At 37.7% G+C, this 19763-nt stretch overlaps 2 protein-coding genes across 2 annotated transcripts; both read right to left on the reverse strand.

Moving 5' to 3' along the window:
• Nucleotides 1-1807: 1807 nt before the first annotated feature.
• On the reverse strand, nucleotides 1808-4731 carry LOC111377606 (peptidyl-prolyl cis-trans isomerase CYP19-4-like). Its single transcript, XM_023000734.1, has 8 exons — nucleotides 4486-4731; nucleotides 4341-4409; nucleotides 4186-4258; nucleotides 3274-3321; nucleotides 3140-3163; nucleotides 2750-2932; nucleotides 2528-2603; nucleotides 1808-2194 (listed from the first exon to the last, which is right to left on the reverse strand). The coding sequence occupies exons 1-8, from the start codon at nucleotides 4561-4563 to the stop codon at nucleotides 2056-2058; spliced, it is 690 nt and encodes a 229-aa protein (XP_022856502.1). The 5' UTR covers nucleotides 4564-4731; the 3' UTR covers nucleotides 1808-2055.
• A 2519-nt stretch (nucleotides 4732-7250) lies between these two features.
• LOC111377607 lies at nucleotides 7251-8307 on the reverse strand. The gene has a single exon (XM_023000735.1). The coding sequence runs from the start codon at nucleotides 7991-7993 to the stop codon at nucleotides 7439-7441; it is 555 nt and encodes a 184-aa protein (XP_022856503.1). The 5' UTR covers nucleotides 7994-8307; the 3' UTR covers nucleotides 7251-7438.
• Nucleotides 8308-19763: the final 11456 nt, after the last annotated feature.

A 19763-nucleotide genomic window follows, 5' to 3' on the forward strand; every position in this document is an offset into this window, starting at 1 on the left:
CCACCCCACCCCACCCCACCCACCTACCTACGCTATCCTTAGAAATTCAAATGAGTGGGATAAGTTAATTGCGTGATTTATGATCTATTAATTGATTTGAGACTTATTATGTAATTGTGATTTATAAATTGTACGGTATGTAACTTGTGTGATTTGTGACTTTGTGTGACTATAATCAACAAATTGTGTAATATGTCTCTACGATCCATTTAATTTCAATTATAGTTCACACCATTCATCGAATTTACAAATGTGACCAGCTAATTTTTTATATATTTTTTATATATATATATTTTTTGCCTATACAAATTTGCTGATTTTGAAATTGTATTGTTAGAAATGTATTTTTCCCTTTATACAAACACATTCCTATACAAACTATCATAAACTCAGTGTTATAGCATTTCTCAAAAAAATTAACATTCTAATAAACTTCCATTACATGGTTTGAAAACTACCACCTAATCCAGATTTCTTCACAAATCCCGTTGATTCAACTCCCTCTCTAACGCCCACATACCATGTAGCACACCATTAGTGTTACATTTATTTGAATTTGGTAAGCCATCATGACGAATAATACAATGCACTATGATGATTCGGATTTCATGGCCTATGTAACAAATCGTGCAACGCAGCTTCTGTGTTGCATTCATTGGTCTCCAGTTTCTACAACCACCACATATCTCGCTGGTCCAATACCATAAATCTCACTACTACGACAAACACTAATCAAACGCGGAGAGGTCCACACAAAACCCAAATCTCATTCGACCCTCTGTCAATTCACACCACTTCAACCGCGTCAAAATCTCGCAGAACCTTCACCACTATCATCGCCGTCAACCACCATCATTGCTCAAAGCACCCACATACATAAATGACAAGAAATCCTACCGTCAATAATAACCACAGCACCCATTGCTCCAAAATCCATCGAAATTATGTGATTCATTTAATTATATATTTCATTTAATGATACTTAATGTCCCTAAACCGATGATGTAAGAACAGTGGTGCTAAATTAACTCAACAGAATGTTCTATAACATTGGTCTGGGTGACTCCCACGCCTAGCCGTTNGATGATGTAAGAACAGTGGTGCTAAATTAACTCAACAGAATGTTCTATAACATTGGTCTGGGTGACTCCCACGCCTAGCCGTTCACTAATAATTACATTTCCAAAGCTTGAGACTTTCTGTATTGAAATTGTTAAAACTCAAGACTAGTAGATCCAGCTTACTCCATTTATCTTTTAAACACAATTGAGGACACAACATAACATACCTGAGACTACTTACTATCGAAGCACAAACTACATGCTCACATGCTCTTTCTTAAAAGTGCGTCGGGTCACTTGTTTGAGAGAGAGTAACACTGCTGTATCCGTACTTTAGTCGATATCATATTAGAATAATCGTATAGAATCCAAGCGTGTCATAGGGTTATAAGAACACTTAAAAAAAATAAAAATAAAAATAAAAATAAAATAAAAACAACCTATGTAAGTTATATACAATTGTACTATTATAGAAATAATCACACAAAGTCAAGAAACCATTGGAAAGAAGGAAAACGAAAAAAAATAAGCAATGCTACCGTAAAAACGAGGTGCTAAAAGTGTCAAGGATTCTAAAACGGTTACACAAACTGACAATTGATCCCATTTAATGTCATTCGTATCAAACATCCAGAAACCTTTGAACCAAGAAGATCAATTCCATTAAAGACTGGGACATCGCTACAGATATCCAAGTTATGGCGCGTTGACGCAACATTTGATGTGGGAGCAGTACAAGAAGGAAATTGGACATAAAATGTTCTTGCACGCTTTCATTACCAGGAGAAGATTTACATGCACAAAACTCATATTACAGATGTAAGCACAATGCAGTATCCATCTGATTTGCATGAACTATGATGTTGTTTTAAACACTCTCTGGGGGTAAAGTTAAATTAAAATCTGGACATGTTATATCTACAAGTAAAATTTCTTGCTAGCAGCTGGAAAAAACCATCACCAATCAAGTTAAGAGTACAAAAATACACGAGGATTATAACGGCAATTCACCGCTGTCAGAAATGATTACTTGGCTTTTGGGTATTCCATCTTGTCTGCCTTGGGCTTCAATTTTGTACACAACATCCATTCCTGAAAGCACTTCGCCAAAGACAACGTGATGACCGTCCAACCTTAAGAACATAAATAGATTTCATGAACAGAATTCTGGATGAATGAGTTCAAGAGGCTTACATGTGCTCAAAAGAAATGGATGAGAAATCATTCGATATATGTGTAAAGTAACAAATGAAATGAAAGGCGTAAGGGATGATTATTCAAGTTGATAGCAACAAGGCAGTTGACATTCACTTGTAAAATTTATTGTTCAACATTGTGATCTCATTCATGATCCATTGATTATAAGGATCATTTTTGAGTAACCCAATATTTGCATTATTGAAACTCCATAACTACTATGCTGAGTTTTCTGCACAAATTGAGAGGTCGAATAAATAGTTAGTTACCAGCTCGTTTTTACTACTGTGATGAAGAATTGAGATCCATTGGTATCTGGTCCAGAATTTGCCATCGAGAGAAATCCTGCAGCCAAACAAATATGTATTTGGATATCACATAAAACTAGTTTGCAATGCTTGAACTTCTGTTAAGATTTGGTAACTACTAGTGCAAAATGGTGCATCAGTTAATCAGAAAATAATTCATTCCCATAAAGAGAGAGCACTTACCAGGACCAGTGTGCTTTAGTTTGAAGTTCTCGTCAGCAAAACTACCACCAAAAATTGATTCACCACCTCTTCCATCTCCACGCGTAAAGTCACCTCCCTGGATCATAAAGCTTGGAATGATCCTGTGGAATGTGCTCCCTTTATAGTGAAGAGGCTTCCCACTTGTTCCAGCTCCTTTTTCCCCTGAGATAAGTAAAATTACTACACATTAGCGCAGGAAATGTGAAAGTCAAAATTCCTCCATGACAATTATTAGGAAAGGGGTCAAAGATTATATCAGAATCTCTTTGTGGCATCCTAGATATATAATGTGCTTAAGAATCTTAACTTGGCTATACGTTATGTCCGAAGCAGAAATAAAAATAATAAAAGAGAGCAAGCATTGGATACCTGTGCAAAGAGCCCGAAAATTTTCTGCAGCATGAAACATATAGTAAGCTAAAACTCATTTTGTGAGATCAAGTATGATGGATACTAGATGATTGAGAAATTTTATGTGTGAATGTTTCACTTCAATAGAGTACCTGCTGTCTTTGGTACTGTTTCCCCGTATAGGCCCATGACAATACGCCCTAAAAAAGTCACACATTGTTTGGATATATTTTATTCAAGATGAAGTCAAAAGAAATCACAAATATTTGATCCATCCTTACACACAAACCAGCAAGTTACTAAAAACGAACATTTGCCCACTTGATATCAGAAATCAGGGAAATGATATGGATCCTGTGTTTCAACAGTGCTAATGTGCTATGGACAAGAGTAACTTTCGACTACATGCTATTCTTGAAGCACAAATACCATTTATCATTAGACATTAACTCAGGTATGTCAAGTAAATAGAATATGTTGGAGAACACATTATTATCTTAAATGTGACTATAAATGCGTGATCTGTATGTTTATAAGTCAGCTAAACATTAGTAATGCCATGGAGCCTAAAGAGGATTGTTTTCCATTCCTAATAGTCACCATATCGCGATGAAGATCTAANCAGCTAAACATTAGTAATGCCATGGAGCCTAAAGAGGATTGTTTTCCATTCCTAATAGTCACCATATCGCGATGAAGATCTAATAGCAAGGATATAACAGACTATAATTCAATTTCTCTGCGGTGAGCAAAACAATTTAAGACATGCCTACTTACAAAAGCCTTAGGTGAGTTAATTTATATCCTATTTGTGCAAATCAATTCCAATTCCAACTCCAACTCCAACGCACCCTAGCATAGATCCGAGGCTCAGGTACCAAAACCACTTCCAGTGCTCGGATACCCTCTGTCCAACCAATGTCTATGCTATTAGTCAATGATATGCACCGAAATGCACAAACCTCATCATCAATTGACATTGTTTCACAAAAGAGAGCCAAGATCAACCATGAAACTGAAATACTCAAAACATGTGTACATAAATTGTATGTCATGCAACTTACCAATGGGTTTTCCATCAATTTCAATGTCAAAGTAAACTTTGTGAGTCACTTCTGTATCCTTCGAGGGAATCACCTACATCAGTTAATTAGATCAGAAAACGACTAGATGGGAAACAAAAAATTATAGATCAAAATAACTTTTCAAAAATTCAAACCTCGTGGTTGAGCCTGCTATCTGAAATCAATTTTTTGTCAGACGAAAATCCTGCATCCGTTAACCGATTCTGAAATCCAGACGCAATTAATATTCCGACAATAAACCCCACTAATTACGCATGAAAAACTTGACAAATATTTTACCAGAATGAAAACAAGAATTCCAAATAGAACCGCAACCCAGAGAAGCACCACCAGAATCAATCTGCTTCTGTTGGTCATCTCAAAGGCGGAGCAAATTTTCCGTACTTTAGGGCTTTTGACTTTTTGTTGTTTTGATCTGCAAAAATTTGCCCACTTATAATTTTGTAGAAAGACAAGTGTATTAATTAAAACTTAAAAATGTCATTAGTTTTTTAAAAACCACTTCTATGATATGCACAAACAATTTCATTTATGAAAAATGTGCAGAAGACTTCCACTTGACACTAATAACATTTGTTGAGTTGTTAATCTTTAAAATTAGTAAAACAATTTATTATTTGGAGAAATAATATTATTTTGTACGAAAATAATAGGAGGTTGGTATTCGCTTTGAAGGGTTAATTATTTGAGCCCCGTTTGTCCCTATTAATTTTCATTCCATTAAATTTTATTTTTCTCTCTCCTATTTTCAACTTCACAATCTTTCAAAAAATAATATTACACGTAAATCAAAAACTTTTCCTTCTTTTTCAACAGCTCATTTTTCAAAAAAAATACTATTCCACCCATTTTCATTTCTAAAACATGGGGGTCAAATGGAGGCTGAATGTCATTGAACTTTGTGTAACATTTTCTCTAGGTGATTGAACTTTAAAAATTATTTTATTAATCATTAAACTTTGTAATATGTAATCCCATTCATCACTCATTCAATGAACTTTTAACGAAATCGCCTATGTGACAAGCTATTCCAATTGGTGGACGCTAAACTTTAGAATTGCAACTGATGCGAACGCAAAATGTTAAAATGCATTTTGAAAAAATATTTTTGTATGCACACAAAAAAAAGGGGGCTTACACAAAAGTCAGATTATTAGAGTATCTCCAAAAAAACTCTCTATTTAAAAAGAGCATATTTAAATTCAAAGAGTAATTTTTTTATACACTCCACCAAGCTCCTTATTTTGATTCTTTATTTTGTTTTTTCTGATGAACATTTAATAATTTTTTCACATATTTTATTGAATATAATCTTTTATATATTAATGACCAATTAATACAAATGTAATTTGAAAAATCTAAATTATAGAGTATTGAAAATTGTAATGTATTAAATACGGTTATTGTACATTAACAATAGAGAATGAGTCTGACTCTCTAAATTTTGAGAGTCAAACACACTCTCTACTTTAAAAAGTTAAAATATAGAGTCTTTTAAAACTCATTTTTAAGTATTGACTCTTTAAAATCGAAAATATTTTATATTTAAAGAGTCTTTTTGAGATACTCTTAACCCAAACACCAGAAAATGAGAGAATCCCCAAATCAATTTAACCATTTCTCCCAATATTTAGCTTATTTTGTTTATTTTGTCATGCTAGCTAATTCTACCATAACCATACCCTATTAAATTAACCAATCTATTGAGATGGATCATGGAAGTAGACCTTACAATTTATTCTTTGTAATTGCTTATAAGTAAAAAAGACTACTCATAAGGGGGAAAAAAATACTTATAACTAAAAAAATTACTTTTTATTTTAAAAACCACTTATATGTAAAAAAATTAACTTAACCAAAGCAGTTTACTTACAAGTAACAAAATTCACGTATAACTTGAAAAAATTACCATAAGTAAAAATCTACTTGTAAGTAAAAAAAGCACTACATATAACTAAAAATTTCGCTCATAAGTAAAATAATTACTTTTGACTAGAATATTTAAAAAAATCTACTTACAACTTTCACTTATAAGTAAAGCCTTCACTTGTGTCAGTTAAAAATGTTCAACCTTATGTTAAAAAAATTCTTACAAGTGCCAAGTGATTTACTTAATTGAGTTAAGAAAGTATAAATAAAAACATTGTCACGGTTTTCTTTTATTTTCATTAGTTCCATGTCATTGTGACATGGATAAAGATATTTATACAAAATTTTATTGACAAAATGATGGACTCACTCTTGTAAAATTAGCGAACCCTATGTGAATTTAAAAAATGTCGACTTGTGATCCCCATCCTCATCGTGAGTAATGAATAATGGAGTTTGTAAAAAAAGTTTATACATATAACATGATCCAAGTGACATTAAGTAGAACGATAACACTAAATTCACCTTATACAAACCCCCTAATTCTATCCTTTCAAATCCTAAACCTCTTAATCTTGCCATAACAAAGATTCCCTTAAAGTGGTTTCCAAGCACAGTTTTTTGCCAAGTTTCATTAGTCAAACCAAGATATATGAAACAAAAAATGGAATAAAATTCAGCAACCCAATTTCAGTGAATTCATTTTTAACCCTTGGAAGCAACCATAATTAACTGTCAATCACGGCTTGCACCCTCTCCGCACAGTTAACCAACCTTTGCTTATTTAATCCGATGAATGAATCGCAGTCGAACTTGTGAAGAATCAACCAATATTGCAGAATGGCAGAAGACTCGAAAGTTAGCTCTGCTCCAGGAAGAGAAGGGAGCGAGACACAGTTGAAGACGCAAATAGCACACCAAACCACCTCTAAAAACACTTAGGCCGTAGTTGAATTGCCGTTTTCGACCCATTTTTCGTTTTCCGTTTTCGAAAAAGCATTTGGTCCGTCGTTTTCGAAAACGAGTTAAAATTTATAACTAAAAACGCAAAACGACTTTTTAGCGTTTTCAGTTATAAATGTCGAAAACGTTCAAAATGCGGAAAACGGACCGTTTTCGAGGAAAACTAAAACTCGTTTTGAAAATAAAAATGAAACCAACCGCACCCTTAACACTTAAAAATTAAACACTAGCCTACTAGCACAGAGCCAGAGTTTAATGGGATCCATAATTCTCACACTCCAATTTCATCATACAACAAATAAAACCACTAGTGATTTTTTTTTTTTTTCTAAGTACTAATCTACTATAAGCCCAGAACCAAATTCCACGATTTACAAGTCTCAAAGAAAAGATGAATATCTTAACGAGTAAAAGCATAAAACACCATACAAACATAAATCAAAAGCCCAGATGGTACCAAAATCACCAGTGGCACCACAGCCCCGTAGCTACGCCTACTTCCACATCCCAACATCCCAAGCTTGATCTGCACCACATTCACCAAAGCTAGCATCAAAAACACCGACCCGCAAACCGAACCCAAAGCCGAAACCAAGTACCCCACCCGGAGGGCGGTCTGGTTCACATGGGCCAGGTCTATGGTCCAGATGGTCCGGTCCCAATGGACCGACCTGGACAACCGGATGGCCTGCTTCAGCCCCAATGCGATGAGACTGGAGAAGAGGAAGCAGCCGAAGGAGTATACGTGGAAGGTCACCAGATCCTTCGCCACTTTTGACCCGGGTAAGCAATTCGCCTGGCGGCCCGGATCGATCAAGCTGTTATTCGGGTCGGTTGGGTTCCATGTGAGGCCGATGAAGACTGCTAATGTGAAAAGGGAGTTGACGTTAATTATTCCGTCCAGTGCCGTTATGTGGATGCTGGTGGCGAGTTTTGGGACTGGAGTTTCGGACATCTTCTGATTGCGGATTCGGGTTTAGTCGGAGAATCCGATACGTTTGTTTAGCGTTTGAAATCTGGGGTTTCTGGAATTAAAGTTTCGATTGCCTTTTAGGACAGTGAGATTCCCTTTGTCGGTCCGCCAGGGTGCTCAGCACGCATTTCGATGGGTTCAACCTGTGATTGGGTTACACTTTTAAGTTTAAAATAGATTGTACGGGACCAGCAAATCAAGCCCACATTTGCACCGGCCCAGATGGCCAAGAAAAATTCGGGTTGCCCTTTGGAAGAAATCCAGAAAACTCATCTTGTGAGTTTTATATTGAAAAAATATAACCACCCTCCTCATGGACTATGTGTGTTATGTAAGTTCTCTAGGAAACTGTTATCTATACATGTAGTGCAGTCGAATTTCTAAACCTTGCAGGAAATATGAAGTGGAAATTATAGAGTACTTGGGCTTTAAACATCACAATTCAAAAATCAGGGCCAAAGTTTCATTATTCATAAATCAAGTATTAATTTAATAGTATAAATATTAAATATTTAACCCAAATTCAATTTCAACCCTAATTCCTTTTTCTCTCTACCATTTATATTCTCTCCTTTCTCTCTACCATAAAACACCAACGTCGCCACCGATAGCGACGATTCACGATGGTGACGGTGATTTACAATGGCGGCAAAGCTCTGAAGCAACCTTATCGACAACTTTGTGTTTCTCTCTGTGATGTAATGTAGAGGCATGTGGGTGTTGTTTTCTCTTTGTTGTGTAAAGTGGAGGCAGTGTTACGACGGTATGGTGTGGTGTGCTACGCGTTTGGCCTTCCTCTGCCATCTTTTCCTTTTCCTTAATCTTTCTCTCACAGTCTCACTTTCTCTGCCTATTTTTTGAGTATGGATTAAAGGGTTTTTGTCTCCAAGATTTTCTCAAAACTATCGAAACAAAAGGAAGGCACAGAGATAAAGAGAGATCTTAAAGTATCTTCAGAGCTAGTTTTTCATTTTCACCATTGAAAAGGGCAACATCAAGTAGGGTATAGTGTACTTATAGTGGTACAGATGGCAAGCAAGTGCCATTGTTGCCTATTGCCTAGTATATTCTTGTATTCCTTTGTTGGGAAAGTAATGTTGATTTTTTAATTTAGTGCATAGAAGTGATTAGGAAACTTGTGTAGTGGTGTGATGCAGTCAGTCGTTATGTTTTCGTGATCGTTTTTCTTGTTGTTGGCTGTGGTTGTGTTGTGGCGGGGCAACATGTAATAGTGACTATGACCAATTATTCGGTTGCTTTGTGAGCCGGTATTAGTTGTGAATTGGGATTGTTGGTGAAGTTTTTGGTGTATGATAAGTGTGTCTTTACACACGTATTTAGCTCATAAACATGACTTAAACATGGACAAAGTAGTTGAATTGTGACTTAATCTCGTTAAATTCATGCAATGTAGGTGTTTCTATGGAAAAGATGAAATTCAGAAGAAAAGAGCCGAAAAAGGACCAAAACGGAACAAAGCGATAGTTCGGGTACCAAAGTTGCAAGTATTGGAAAGTTGAGCTAAAGTGCAGAACTAGAATGAAAATATACCAAGTATGAGATTGAGGACGATACAAGATGATCGGAGGAAGAAAGAAGTAACATTGGACTGAATTGAAGAAAAGTGAAAGATGAAAGACTAAATTGCAATTAATCAAAAGATGAGCCGAGCAAGTGATCAAGGAATTGATTGACCCAAACATCAATTAGGAGTCAATATTTGATAATGGAACAAAGGAAAGAAAGAAAAGAGATCAAGAAACGAAAAAATGGAGTTCAGGGACCAAGATAGCAAGGTTGTAAAGTTACAACCTTGCGGCCGCATGTAACTATACCATGCGTACGCACATGAGGAGGCAGGGATTTTGTTGAGTAGAAAATTTGAACCATGCGGCCGCTTGGCTTTAACATTCGAACAAAAATCTGAACTTTCGTTTTTAATTGAAATTCTTTCGGGGCTCCGTGAGGACATGATATAAAAGCCAAAATTTATCAGAAATAGGGCAGAATGTCCAGGGAGAAGAAAAATACAACTTTTGGAGACAAGGAACACGAATTTGAAGCCGATTTCACAAGAATTCAAGCGGGTTTTCAAGGTTTTATTCAAGATTTCAAGAATTTTCATACGGGTGCTATTCTTTCTATTTATTAATTTCATTTTTTCTGTAATTATGAATATTCTAGGCTAGGTTTTCAATTACTAGGTGATCGATGAACCGTTGTTTGTTATTTTAATTCCATATTTCATGAGTTTAAGATAAAGACTCGTTTGGATAATTTGATTGGTTTACATGCATTAATTTTCTTCCGCAATTAGTGGCCAATGATTGTGTGAGTGTTGATGACTTATTTCTTACATTCGAGAGAGGTGGAATAGGTTCGATAAGGTGTAAATTAACATAGGGTCCGATAGGGGATAGAGATATACCCCTATGTTTTATGCAATTCTTTAATTGTTCACAAAACCACATGCATTCTTGTATATTTGCGTCATCCATAGAGATATAGGCTGGTGATGTGCAAGAATAGGTCTAATATATATCGAGAGAATATATTGGATAGAATTAGAAACATTGAATTGGCAAATTTCCATCGGGTCATTAATTTTATGAAATTAGGGTTTTTATAACTTCAATTGGGGATTCGTGATCCTAGTGACTTTAGTTTGATTCATTTCCATAAATTAGCTTTTGAATCATTTACTTGAGTGTTTGAGTCGTTTAATTAGAGAAATTTCGAAATTAGGGTTTTCAATAGAAATTAGGGCTTTTAGTAAAATTAGGGTTCTTAATTGAAATTAAGGCTTTCTGCATTTAGACCATATTTTCACTCAATTAGATTCGGCTAAGGCTAGATTATATAGAATTGAACTACTCAATCTTTGAGGGACGATATTCGGACTTATTGAAATCCACTTTATTACTTGTTACGAACCGTACACTTGCGGTAGTTTTAAATCGAAAGAACTATTTCGTGAACAAGTTTTTGGCGCCATTGCCGGGGATTGAGTATTCGTTTAATTTTATTCAATTTAGCACTAATTCGAATTTTTTACTTTTAATTTATTTTAGTTCATTTTATTTTATTGCTAGTTAGTTTTATTACATAAGTGCATATTTTACTTACTTTAGTCTTTAAATTGAATTCTATTGCAGAAGTGCATGTCAAGATCTGTTGAAGGAGATCTACTCCCATCACCCAGAGATCAAACGAAGCTTTAGAAGAAGGCAGAGAGAAAACAGAGCAGCGAGAAATCAGATGGAGAACGTACAACACAATCCTGTTGTACAAGCCAATGAAAGAGGAGAAGAAGACGAAGGAAACATGCTCATTGGAGAGTTCATGACCCTTCAAATCATTCAAAGCCAGTCCAGCATTGTGTATCCACCGTTCGGGCAGCCAAATTTTCAATTGAAGACAAATGTGATACAACTGTTCCAAAACGGACATCAGTTTTATGGAAGAATTGAAGAGAATTCGCACACGTACGTCTCGCACTTCTTAGAGATGTGCCAGCACTTCAGATATCAAGGAATCTCTGATGACGCCATAAGATTAAGACTGTTTCCACATACTCTGCGGGACAAGGCGATTGAATGGCTTGATTCTCAGCCGATAGCCAGCATTACTACCTGGAATGACCTAGCTCAGAAGTTCTGTACTAAGTTCTTCCCACCGGCCAAGATTGCAAAGTTAAAGCACGACATATCTATCTTCAGGCAAGGTGAATCTGAAAATTTTGATGAGGCTTGGAACAGATTCAAAAATCTACTAAGGAAGAGTCCGCACCACCGGATTAGCAAGGGACTTCAGGTCCAATATTTCTATGCAGGGCAACTTCCAACTTTCAAGAGTATGGTCGACTCTTCAGCTAATGGGTCATTGTCCACAAAAACAATTGATGAAGCATTGAAGTTATATGAGATAATGGCTACAACCTCAGCAATGTGGACCATGGAATGAGCAGTACCAAAGAAAACACCAGGAGTTTATGAAGTGGATGTATATTCAGCGTTATTCGCTAAGATTGATTCCTTATTTCACAAGGTGGAAAACATTACCCAGTCAGCTAACGCAGCGCAGACAAAGAAGGCAAATTGTGAGGAATGTGGAGCTGAGCATGTGACAGTAGAATGTCCAATTTTGACACAAGGAAAAGAGCAAGCAGATTTTGTTCAATGGGGACAACGCCAGCAGAATAACGCATATGGAGAGACCTTCAACCCAAGCTGGAAAAAGCACCCCGACTTTTCTTGGAGCAACCAAAATCAGAATAGGCCACAGGGGCAATATCAACAGCAAGAGAAGAAGCCTCAATTGGAAGAAATGTTCGGCAAATTCATGGAACAGACTAACCAATATATGGAGGCGAACAACCAATTCATGAAGAAGACAGAAGTCACTCTTCAGGACCAGAATGCAGCCATTAAGAATTTGAAAACTCAGATGGGACAGATGGTAGTTGCATTAACAGGTAGAGCACCAGACAGCCTGCCAAGTAACACAGAAGTCAATCCGAAAGAGCATGCAAAGGCTATAACAACGAGAAGTGGAGTGGAATTACCTGAGAGACAAGTGAATAATCCCGTGGCAAACAGAGAAGAGATGTCTCTAAAGTAGAAGAGATTTTGGAGCAAGAAGAACAGACAGAAGAGCCAATGCCGAGAACAAATAAAGAAAACTCAAGGGATAAAGAAACTGTAGCTGTGAACCCCTATGAGCCACCCATGCCGTTCCCACAGAGGTTGAAGAAGCAAAAGATAGAACAGCAATACAAGAAGTTTCTCGAAGTCTTCAAGAAGCTCCATATCAACATCCCATTCGCTGAAGCACTGGTCCAAATGCCTAGCTATGCAAAATTCCTGAAAGACATCCTATCAAACAAAAGGAAGCTAGGAGATCACGAGATAGTTATGCTAACAGAGGAGTGCAGTGCTAGGATTCAGAGAAAGCTCCCGCCAAAATTGAAAGATCCAGGGAGTTTCACTGTCCCTTGTACGATTGGTGAATTTTATTTTGATAAAGTTTTATGTGATCTTGCTGCAAGTATTAACTTAATGCCATTGTCTGTTTTCAGGAAATTAGGATTGGGAGAAGCTAAAGCTACCACGGTGACCTTACAGCTGGCTGACAGATCATTGACACATCCACGAGGAATAATTGAAGACGTGTTGGTTAAAGTGGAGAAGTTCATATTCCCAGCAGACTTTCTGATTCTGGATATGGAAGAAGATAAAGATGTTCCTTTAATACTGGCAGACCATTCTTGGCCACAGACAGAGCTTTGATCGATGTTCAGAATGGGCAGTTGATACTGAGATTGGGAGAAGAACATGTTTCATTCAATGTCTTCAAGGCCATGAAATTGCCAATTGAGACTGACAGATGTTTCAGGGTTGACATGATTGATAAAATGATTGAAGAGTCATTTACACTGCAAAATCCATTAGATGCATTGGAAGCCTGCATTGCACATTCTAAATCTACAAATTCTGATTCTGTGGACATAGAAATGTGTGCAAGATTTTTGGAGTCCAACCCACCTTACACTCGAAAACGATACTTTGAGGAGCTTGGGACAGGGCCAGAGAAATCACAACCATCTATTCTGAAGCCACCAAAGTTGGAACTTAAGCAGCTGCCCCCACACTTAAAGATATGCATATTTGGGGGAGTCCAATACACTTCCAGTCATAATTTCAAACATGGTTAGTGAAGTGGAGGAGGAAAAACTGCTTAGGGTGCTTCGAGATAACAAGCAAGCAATTGGGTGGACCATAGCTGATATGAAAGGGATCGGCCCTTCCTTATATATGCATAAAATTCTCATGGAGGAGAATTTTCGACCAACAGTTGAAAGTCAAAGAAGGCTAAACCCAAACATGAAGGAGGTAGTAAGAGCTGAGGTGATCAAACTTCTGGATGCTGGAATAATCTACCCGATATCAGAAAATAAATGGACTAGTCCAGTGCAAGTTGTGCCCAAGAAAGAAGGAATTATAGTGGTTCAGAATGAAAAGAATGAGTTGATTTCGACAAGGACGGTAACAGGGTGGAGAGTTTGCATTGATTACCACAAACTAAATACTGCTACAAGGAAAGATCACTTCCCTTTTCCGTTAATAGATCAGATGTTGGAGAGATTGGCAGGCCATTCCCACTACTGTTTTCTGGATGGGTATTCAGGTTATAATCAGATACCAGTGGCACCGGATGATCAAGAGAAGACCACCTTCACATGCCCCTATTGTATCTTTGCATATCGAAGAATGCCATTTGGACTTTGCAACGCTCCTGCCACATTTCAGCGATGCATGATGGCAATTTTTTCAGATATGGTAGAGAAATTCATTGAAATCTTTATGGATGACTTCTCGGTCTTTAGGACCTCATTTGATGAGTGTTTCGATCACTTAAATTTGGTTTTGCAAAGATGCAGAGAAACGAACTTAGTATTGAATTGGGAGAAATGTCATTTCATGGTTCAAGAGGGAATAGTCTTGGGACATAGAGTATCGGCAAAGGGGATAGAGGTGGATAAGGCAAAAATTCAGATTATTGAGAAATTACCACCACCTACATCAGTAAAAGGAGTTTGAAGATTCCTTGGGCATGCAGGGTTTTACAGGAGGTTTATAAAGGACTTCTTCAAAATCACCAAGCCTCTGTGCAACTTGATAATGAAAGAGGTATCTTTTGAGTTTGATGAGGAATGTTTGATAGCTTTCAATACTTTGAAGGAAAGACTCACAACAGCACCTGTGATTGTGTCACCTGATTGGGATTTGCCCTTTGAGCTAATGTGCGATGCGAGTGATCATGCAGTTGGTACGGTATTGGGACAAAGAAAGAATAAAATATTTCATGTGATATACTATGCAAGTAGAACTTTGAACGACGCCCAAATCAACTATGCGGTGACCGAGAAGGAATCGCTAGCTGTGGTTTATGCATTCGACAAGTTCAGATCGTATCTTGTTGGGTTTAAGGTCATCGTCTACACAGATCATGCCGTTCTGAAGTATCTTATGACAACGAAGGATGCTAAGCCGAGATTGATCCGTTGGATATTGTTGTTGCAAGAGTTTGATATTGAGATCAAGGATAAGAAGGGCAGTGAAAATGTGGTAGCCGACCACCTATCAAGATTGGAACGGGATGAACCTGAGATGTCAGTTGACATAAATGAAATCTTTCCAGATGAGCAAGTTTTTGGAGTAGAAATAGTCCCATAGTACGCTGATATTGTTAACTACCTTGCTAAGTCCATCCCGCCATCAGAGTATTCTAGCCATCAAAGAAAGAAGTTCTTCGCAGAGTTGAAGTATTACTTTTGGGAGGATCCCATTCTCTACAGAAGAGGCGCAGGTCAGATAATCAGAAGATGTATTCCCGAAGATGAAGTACCTGAGATTCTAGAACATTGTCACTCTTCTGCATATGCTGGGTATTTTGGAGCTTCAAAGACTGCTGCAAAAATACTACAGTCGGGTTTCTATTGGCCTACTTTATTCAGAGACACATTCGAGTATGTGAAGGGATGTGATAAATGTCAACGAATCGAAAATATCTCAGGAAGAAATGAGATGCCACTAAATTACATCTTGGAGGTTGAAATATTTGATGTATGGGGAATAGACTTCATGGGACCTTTTCTCCCATAGTACTCAAATCAATATATCTTGGTGGCCGTTGACTATGTCTCTAAGTGGGTGGAAGCTGTTGCATTGCCTACTGACGACACGAAAGTGGTGATAGAGTTATTGAAGAAGTACATATTTACAAGATATGGTACACCGAGGGCAATAATAAGTGATGGGGGCAAACACTTCATAAATCGTCAATTAGAGCAGCTGTTGAACAAATATGGGGTAAAACATAAAGTAGCAACTCCATATCATCCACAAACCAATGGGCAAGTTGAAGTTTCGAACATGCAGTTAAAGAGAATACTAGAAGTTACAGTGAACTCATCCCGAAAAAATTGGTCTAAGAAGTTGGACGATGCACTGTGGGCTTATAGAACAGTGTTTAAGACATCAATAGGAATGTCTTCATACCGCTGGGTTTTTGGGAAAGCGTGTCATCTACCACTGGAGTTGGAGCATCGAGCATATTGGGCTATGAAACAGTTGAATATGGATCTCAAGGCTGCTGGTGAAAAACGACTGCTGCAACTTAATGAATTGGATGAGATGAGAATGCAAGCTTATGAGAACTCAAAGTTGATCAAAGAGCACACCAAGAGATGGCGTGATTTAAACATTCAGAGGCGAGAGTTTGAAGATGACCAGAATGTGTTATTGTACAATTCTAGACTCAAACTCTTCCTAGGAAAGCTAAGAACAAGGTGATCGGGTCCCTATACCATAACTAAGGTGATGCAATATGGGGCTATTGAAGTGAGTCACGAGACCAAAGGCACTTTCATCGTCAATGGGCAAAGACTGAAACATTATTGGGGCTGTAATTTCCCTAAGCAGAAGTCCACTGTGCAACTTAACAACCTAACGTGAAGAAGATACAGGAAAGTCGAGCTATCAACTATAAACTAGCGCTGGGTGGGAGGCAACCCACTGTATCCTTCAATTTATTTTATTGCATTTGTTTAGGAATTTGTTTATATTTCGTATGTTTTATTAGGTCATCGATCATTTACGCATGATAGTTTAGGCACTACACGTTTATAGTTGCATGAGTCGGGGTAAAAGAAAGTGTTTTGGGTGTTTGAGTGTGAAGTAATGAATTTCGTGGTTCAACGTCGTTCGTTTTATTTTTTGAGATTAAAAAAAAATATTTTTGGGTTTTGTCCATGCGGTCGCATGGACCCTGGTCCATACGACCGAACCAACATAGGGTGAATTCAATTACACCATGCGGTCACATGGTGTAATACGACCGAACCAACATAGGGTGAATTCAATTACACCATGCGGCCGCATGGTGTATAAGTGACGGGTTATTAACCCGTCACTTGCTAAAACAACCTATTTTTTCTTCCCCCCCTCCCCCGAAGTCACTCTCACACGAACACCCCATTCCCCCCCTCCCCAATCCACCTTCACACACAATCAATCACCAACACACTTATCATTATTCACATCATTGGCATTATTATCAAGAATTTTGAAGTATACTCTCAAATTTCACCTCACAAAGGTCTAAAGGTAAGAAATTTAATTTCTATGCAAAGTTTGAAGCTATTCTTTGATTTTATTGCCATTTTGAATTGGGTAAGTGTTGAATTGTGATTTGTGGACGAGCCCTAAGTGTAAATCAAAAACAAAGTGAAGGAAATTCCCAATGCACACAACGTGTTCGATTAAATGTCAATGAGACATATAATTCGAAATTTTGAACTTTTCATTTGTGTGATGATTTACCTTGTTAATGTGAGGCGTACTAGACGAGAAATCTCATGGAATTTCATTAGAAAACGTTAGCCTCACATATTTGTGCACATAAACACATAATTGCTAAGCCATGTCCACACACGTCACTAAATTCGTCCATGCATTTTCCTTACCAAACGACCTCCGATTGTAGTGAAATTTGGATATATGCTAGACCACAATGAGTACTTTCATATGTCCAGACCTTGTCCTGGGAAATTCTAATATTTCTCGGTGATGCTTGGGGCTGAAGTTGGTCACTTAATCATGGGTCAAATTTTCAAAAAGTGCATGTTAGAGCCATAGTTTTGAGTTTTTCTCATTAATGCAATATTGATGTTATATTGACTTCCATGCGTTGAATATTGAACACATTTTGAAGAAAGTTTGGGGGATTCTTGCATGATAATGATATTCTTTATCGTTTTCTTATTTCAAGAATTTGATACACTTTGTTCCTTATTTTTGTAGGATGCCGTCGAAGAGAACATCAAAAGGTAAAGAAAAAGTTGGTTCCTCCTCCGGCACAGCCCGCACCAGAGAGCTAATAGGAGGTGTACGAAGATTCCGTGATGCAGAAATATTAGCTCGATATGAGAACATAATACGCCATTGGGGGCATGATACCAGAGAGACAGGTCCGGTTAGAGGACTTCCGTGGTTTTGAGTTGACAAATCTGATACAAATCTGTGGATGGGATACGATTGTAGAAAAGTCTCACCCAGTTTATAAAAGTATAGTCCGCGAATTTTATGCAAACTTCAATGGTAAAATTGAGACTCCGAATTCTGAACATTTACACCAGACGTGGGTGCGAGATAAGTGGATAATGTTCTCCCCAGCCATCATTCATGACTTCTACAATCTTAATTTGGACAATGTTGTCTCGATTCCCACTCAATTCAATTGGAATGAAGTGGTGGAGGTTCTCTTGGGAAGAGAGAATGCTTGGCCCATACCCACTGTAGAGTGGCATCAAATTGAGCTTACTCCCTCCATAGCCATCCTCTGGGTCTTCATGTGTCATAACATCGAACCCACATCGCAACGGACAACTTTCACAGATTAAACTGCTGGATTCATATATCATTTAGTCCGGGGATGCAAAGTTGATTTGGCTACTCTTATATATGATCAGATACAAAATTTGGGGACCTGGGGAGATAGGCGGTCTTCGATGATCTTCCCTAGTCTGATTAGCGGGATATGTCTCGCCGCCGGTGTTACAGTTGAGGCAGGGGAGATGCCTGAGAAATCAAGCCCATTGATAAGGCTCACTATATTTGAAGCTCAGGAACGAGCTAGGGTAAGGAAGAGAGAACAAGACAGACTTGAGCAACAAAGACAAAATACGCACGAAGAAGGATAAGCTGCTGAAGATTTACACTTACCACAAGCCCCACCACAACCAGTTGAGATGGATTCGTAGCTACTTCGACAGATATTTGCCATAGCCACTGGAACTGGCAGGGATATACAAAATCTCTAGCAGAGGTTCAAGACGATGACCACCACTGTTGAAAAAGTACAGAGAGATCTCTACTCCTCCCGAGACTACACAAAAGGTGCTTTGAATGAAGCCACAGCTGCAAGAAGGAAAGTAGAGACTATGAATGGTAGGTTCAACATGTACGCTGGGAGAATGGATGGCATACAGTGGCGTGTGAACGAAACTTGGGATCGCTTGGGAAATATGGAAAGCAGTCTTCAAGCCATTCAGGCTGAGCAAGCATAGCAGTCCGAGTTGCTAAGACAAGTCCTATCTCGCCTCCCACCTCCTCCTGAAGATGATGCTGCGGGTCCTAGCTTCACACCATAGCCACCGAATTGATCAGAGGAGTTTTGTTAATCTCTTATTACCAAGTTGTGACCATATTTTAAATTCTGCCATTTTAACTTTACATTTTACATTGAGGACAATGTATTGTATAAGTTTGGGGGATGGTAACATAATTTCAAACAAATATTCAGCATGCAATTATTTTGCATATTCACAATCCATCGTTAATTTTGACAAATTTTTGCATGATGTATGTTTGATGAGTGAATCTTGATAAACGTTTGCATGCTTGTGTGGGTTTGGTAGCCTTGCCGGCTATGATGTGATTATTGGACATGTATAAGCTAGAAACTGTGGATTTAGTGCAGGATTTAATTTGCTAATACTTGTTGATGCAGTGCTTGACATTCTTTTGCACGCCACTCATGCTTCACGTGTTAAGTTATTGATTGAAATTTTAGAATAAATTAGGAGAAACCTAGAATAACCCTCTATAACATTAACCCGTAATACCACTTTAAAATAGTTTGGAGATGATTGAGCCATTGTAGGGGAACATGGAGATAAGTGGGGGCTCCG

This window comes from Olea europaea, unplaced genomic scaffold, assembly GCF_002742605.1.
Source record: "Olea europaea var. sylvestris unplaced genomic scaffold, O_europaea_v1 scaffold1687, whole genome shotgun sequence".
Lineage (NCBI taxonomy): Eukaryota > Viridiplantae > Streptophyta > Magnoliopsida > Lamiales > Oleaceae > Olea > Olea europaea.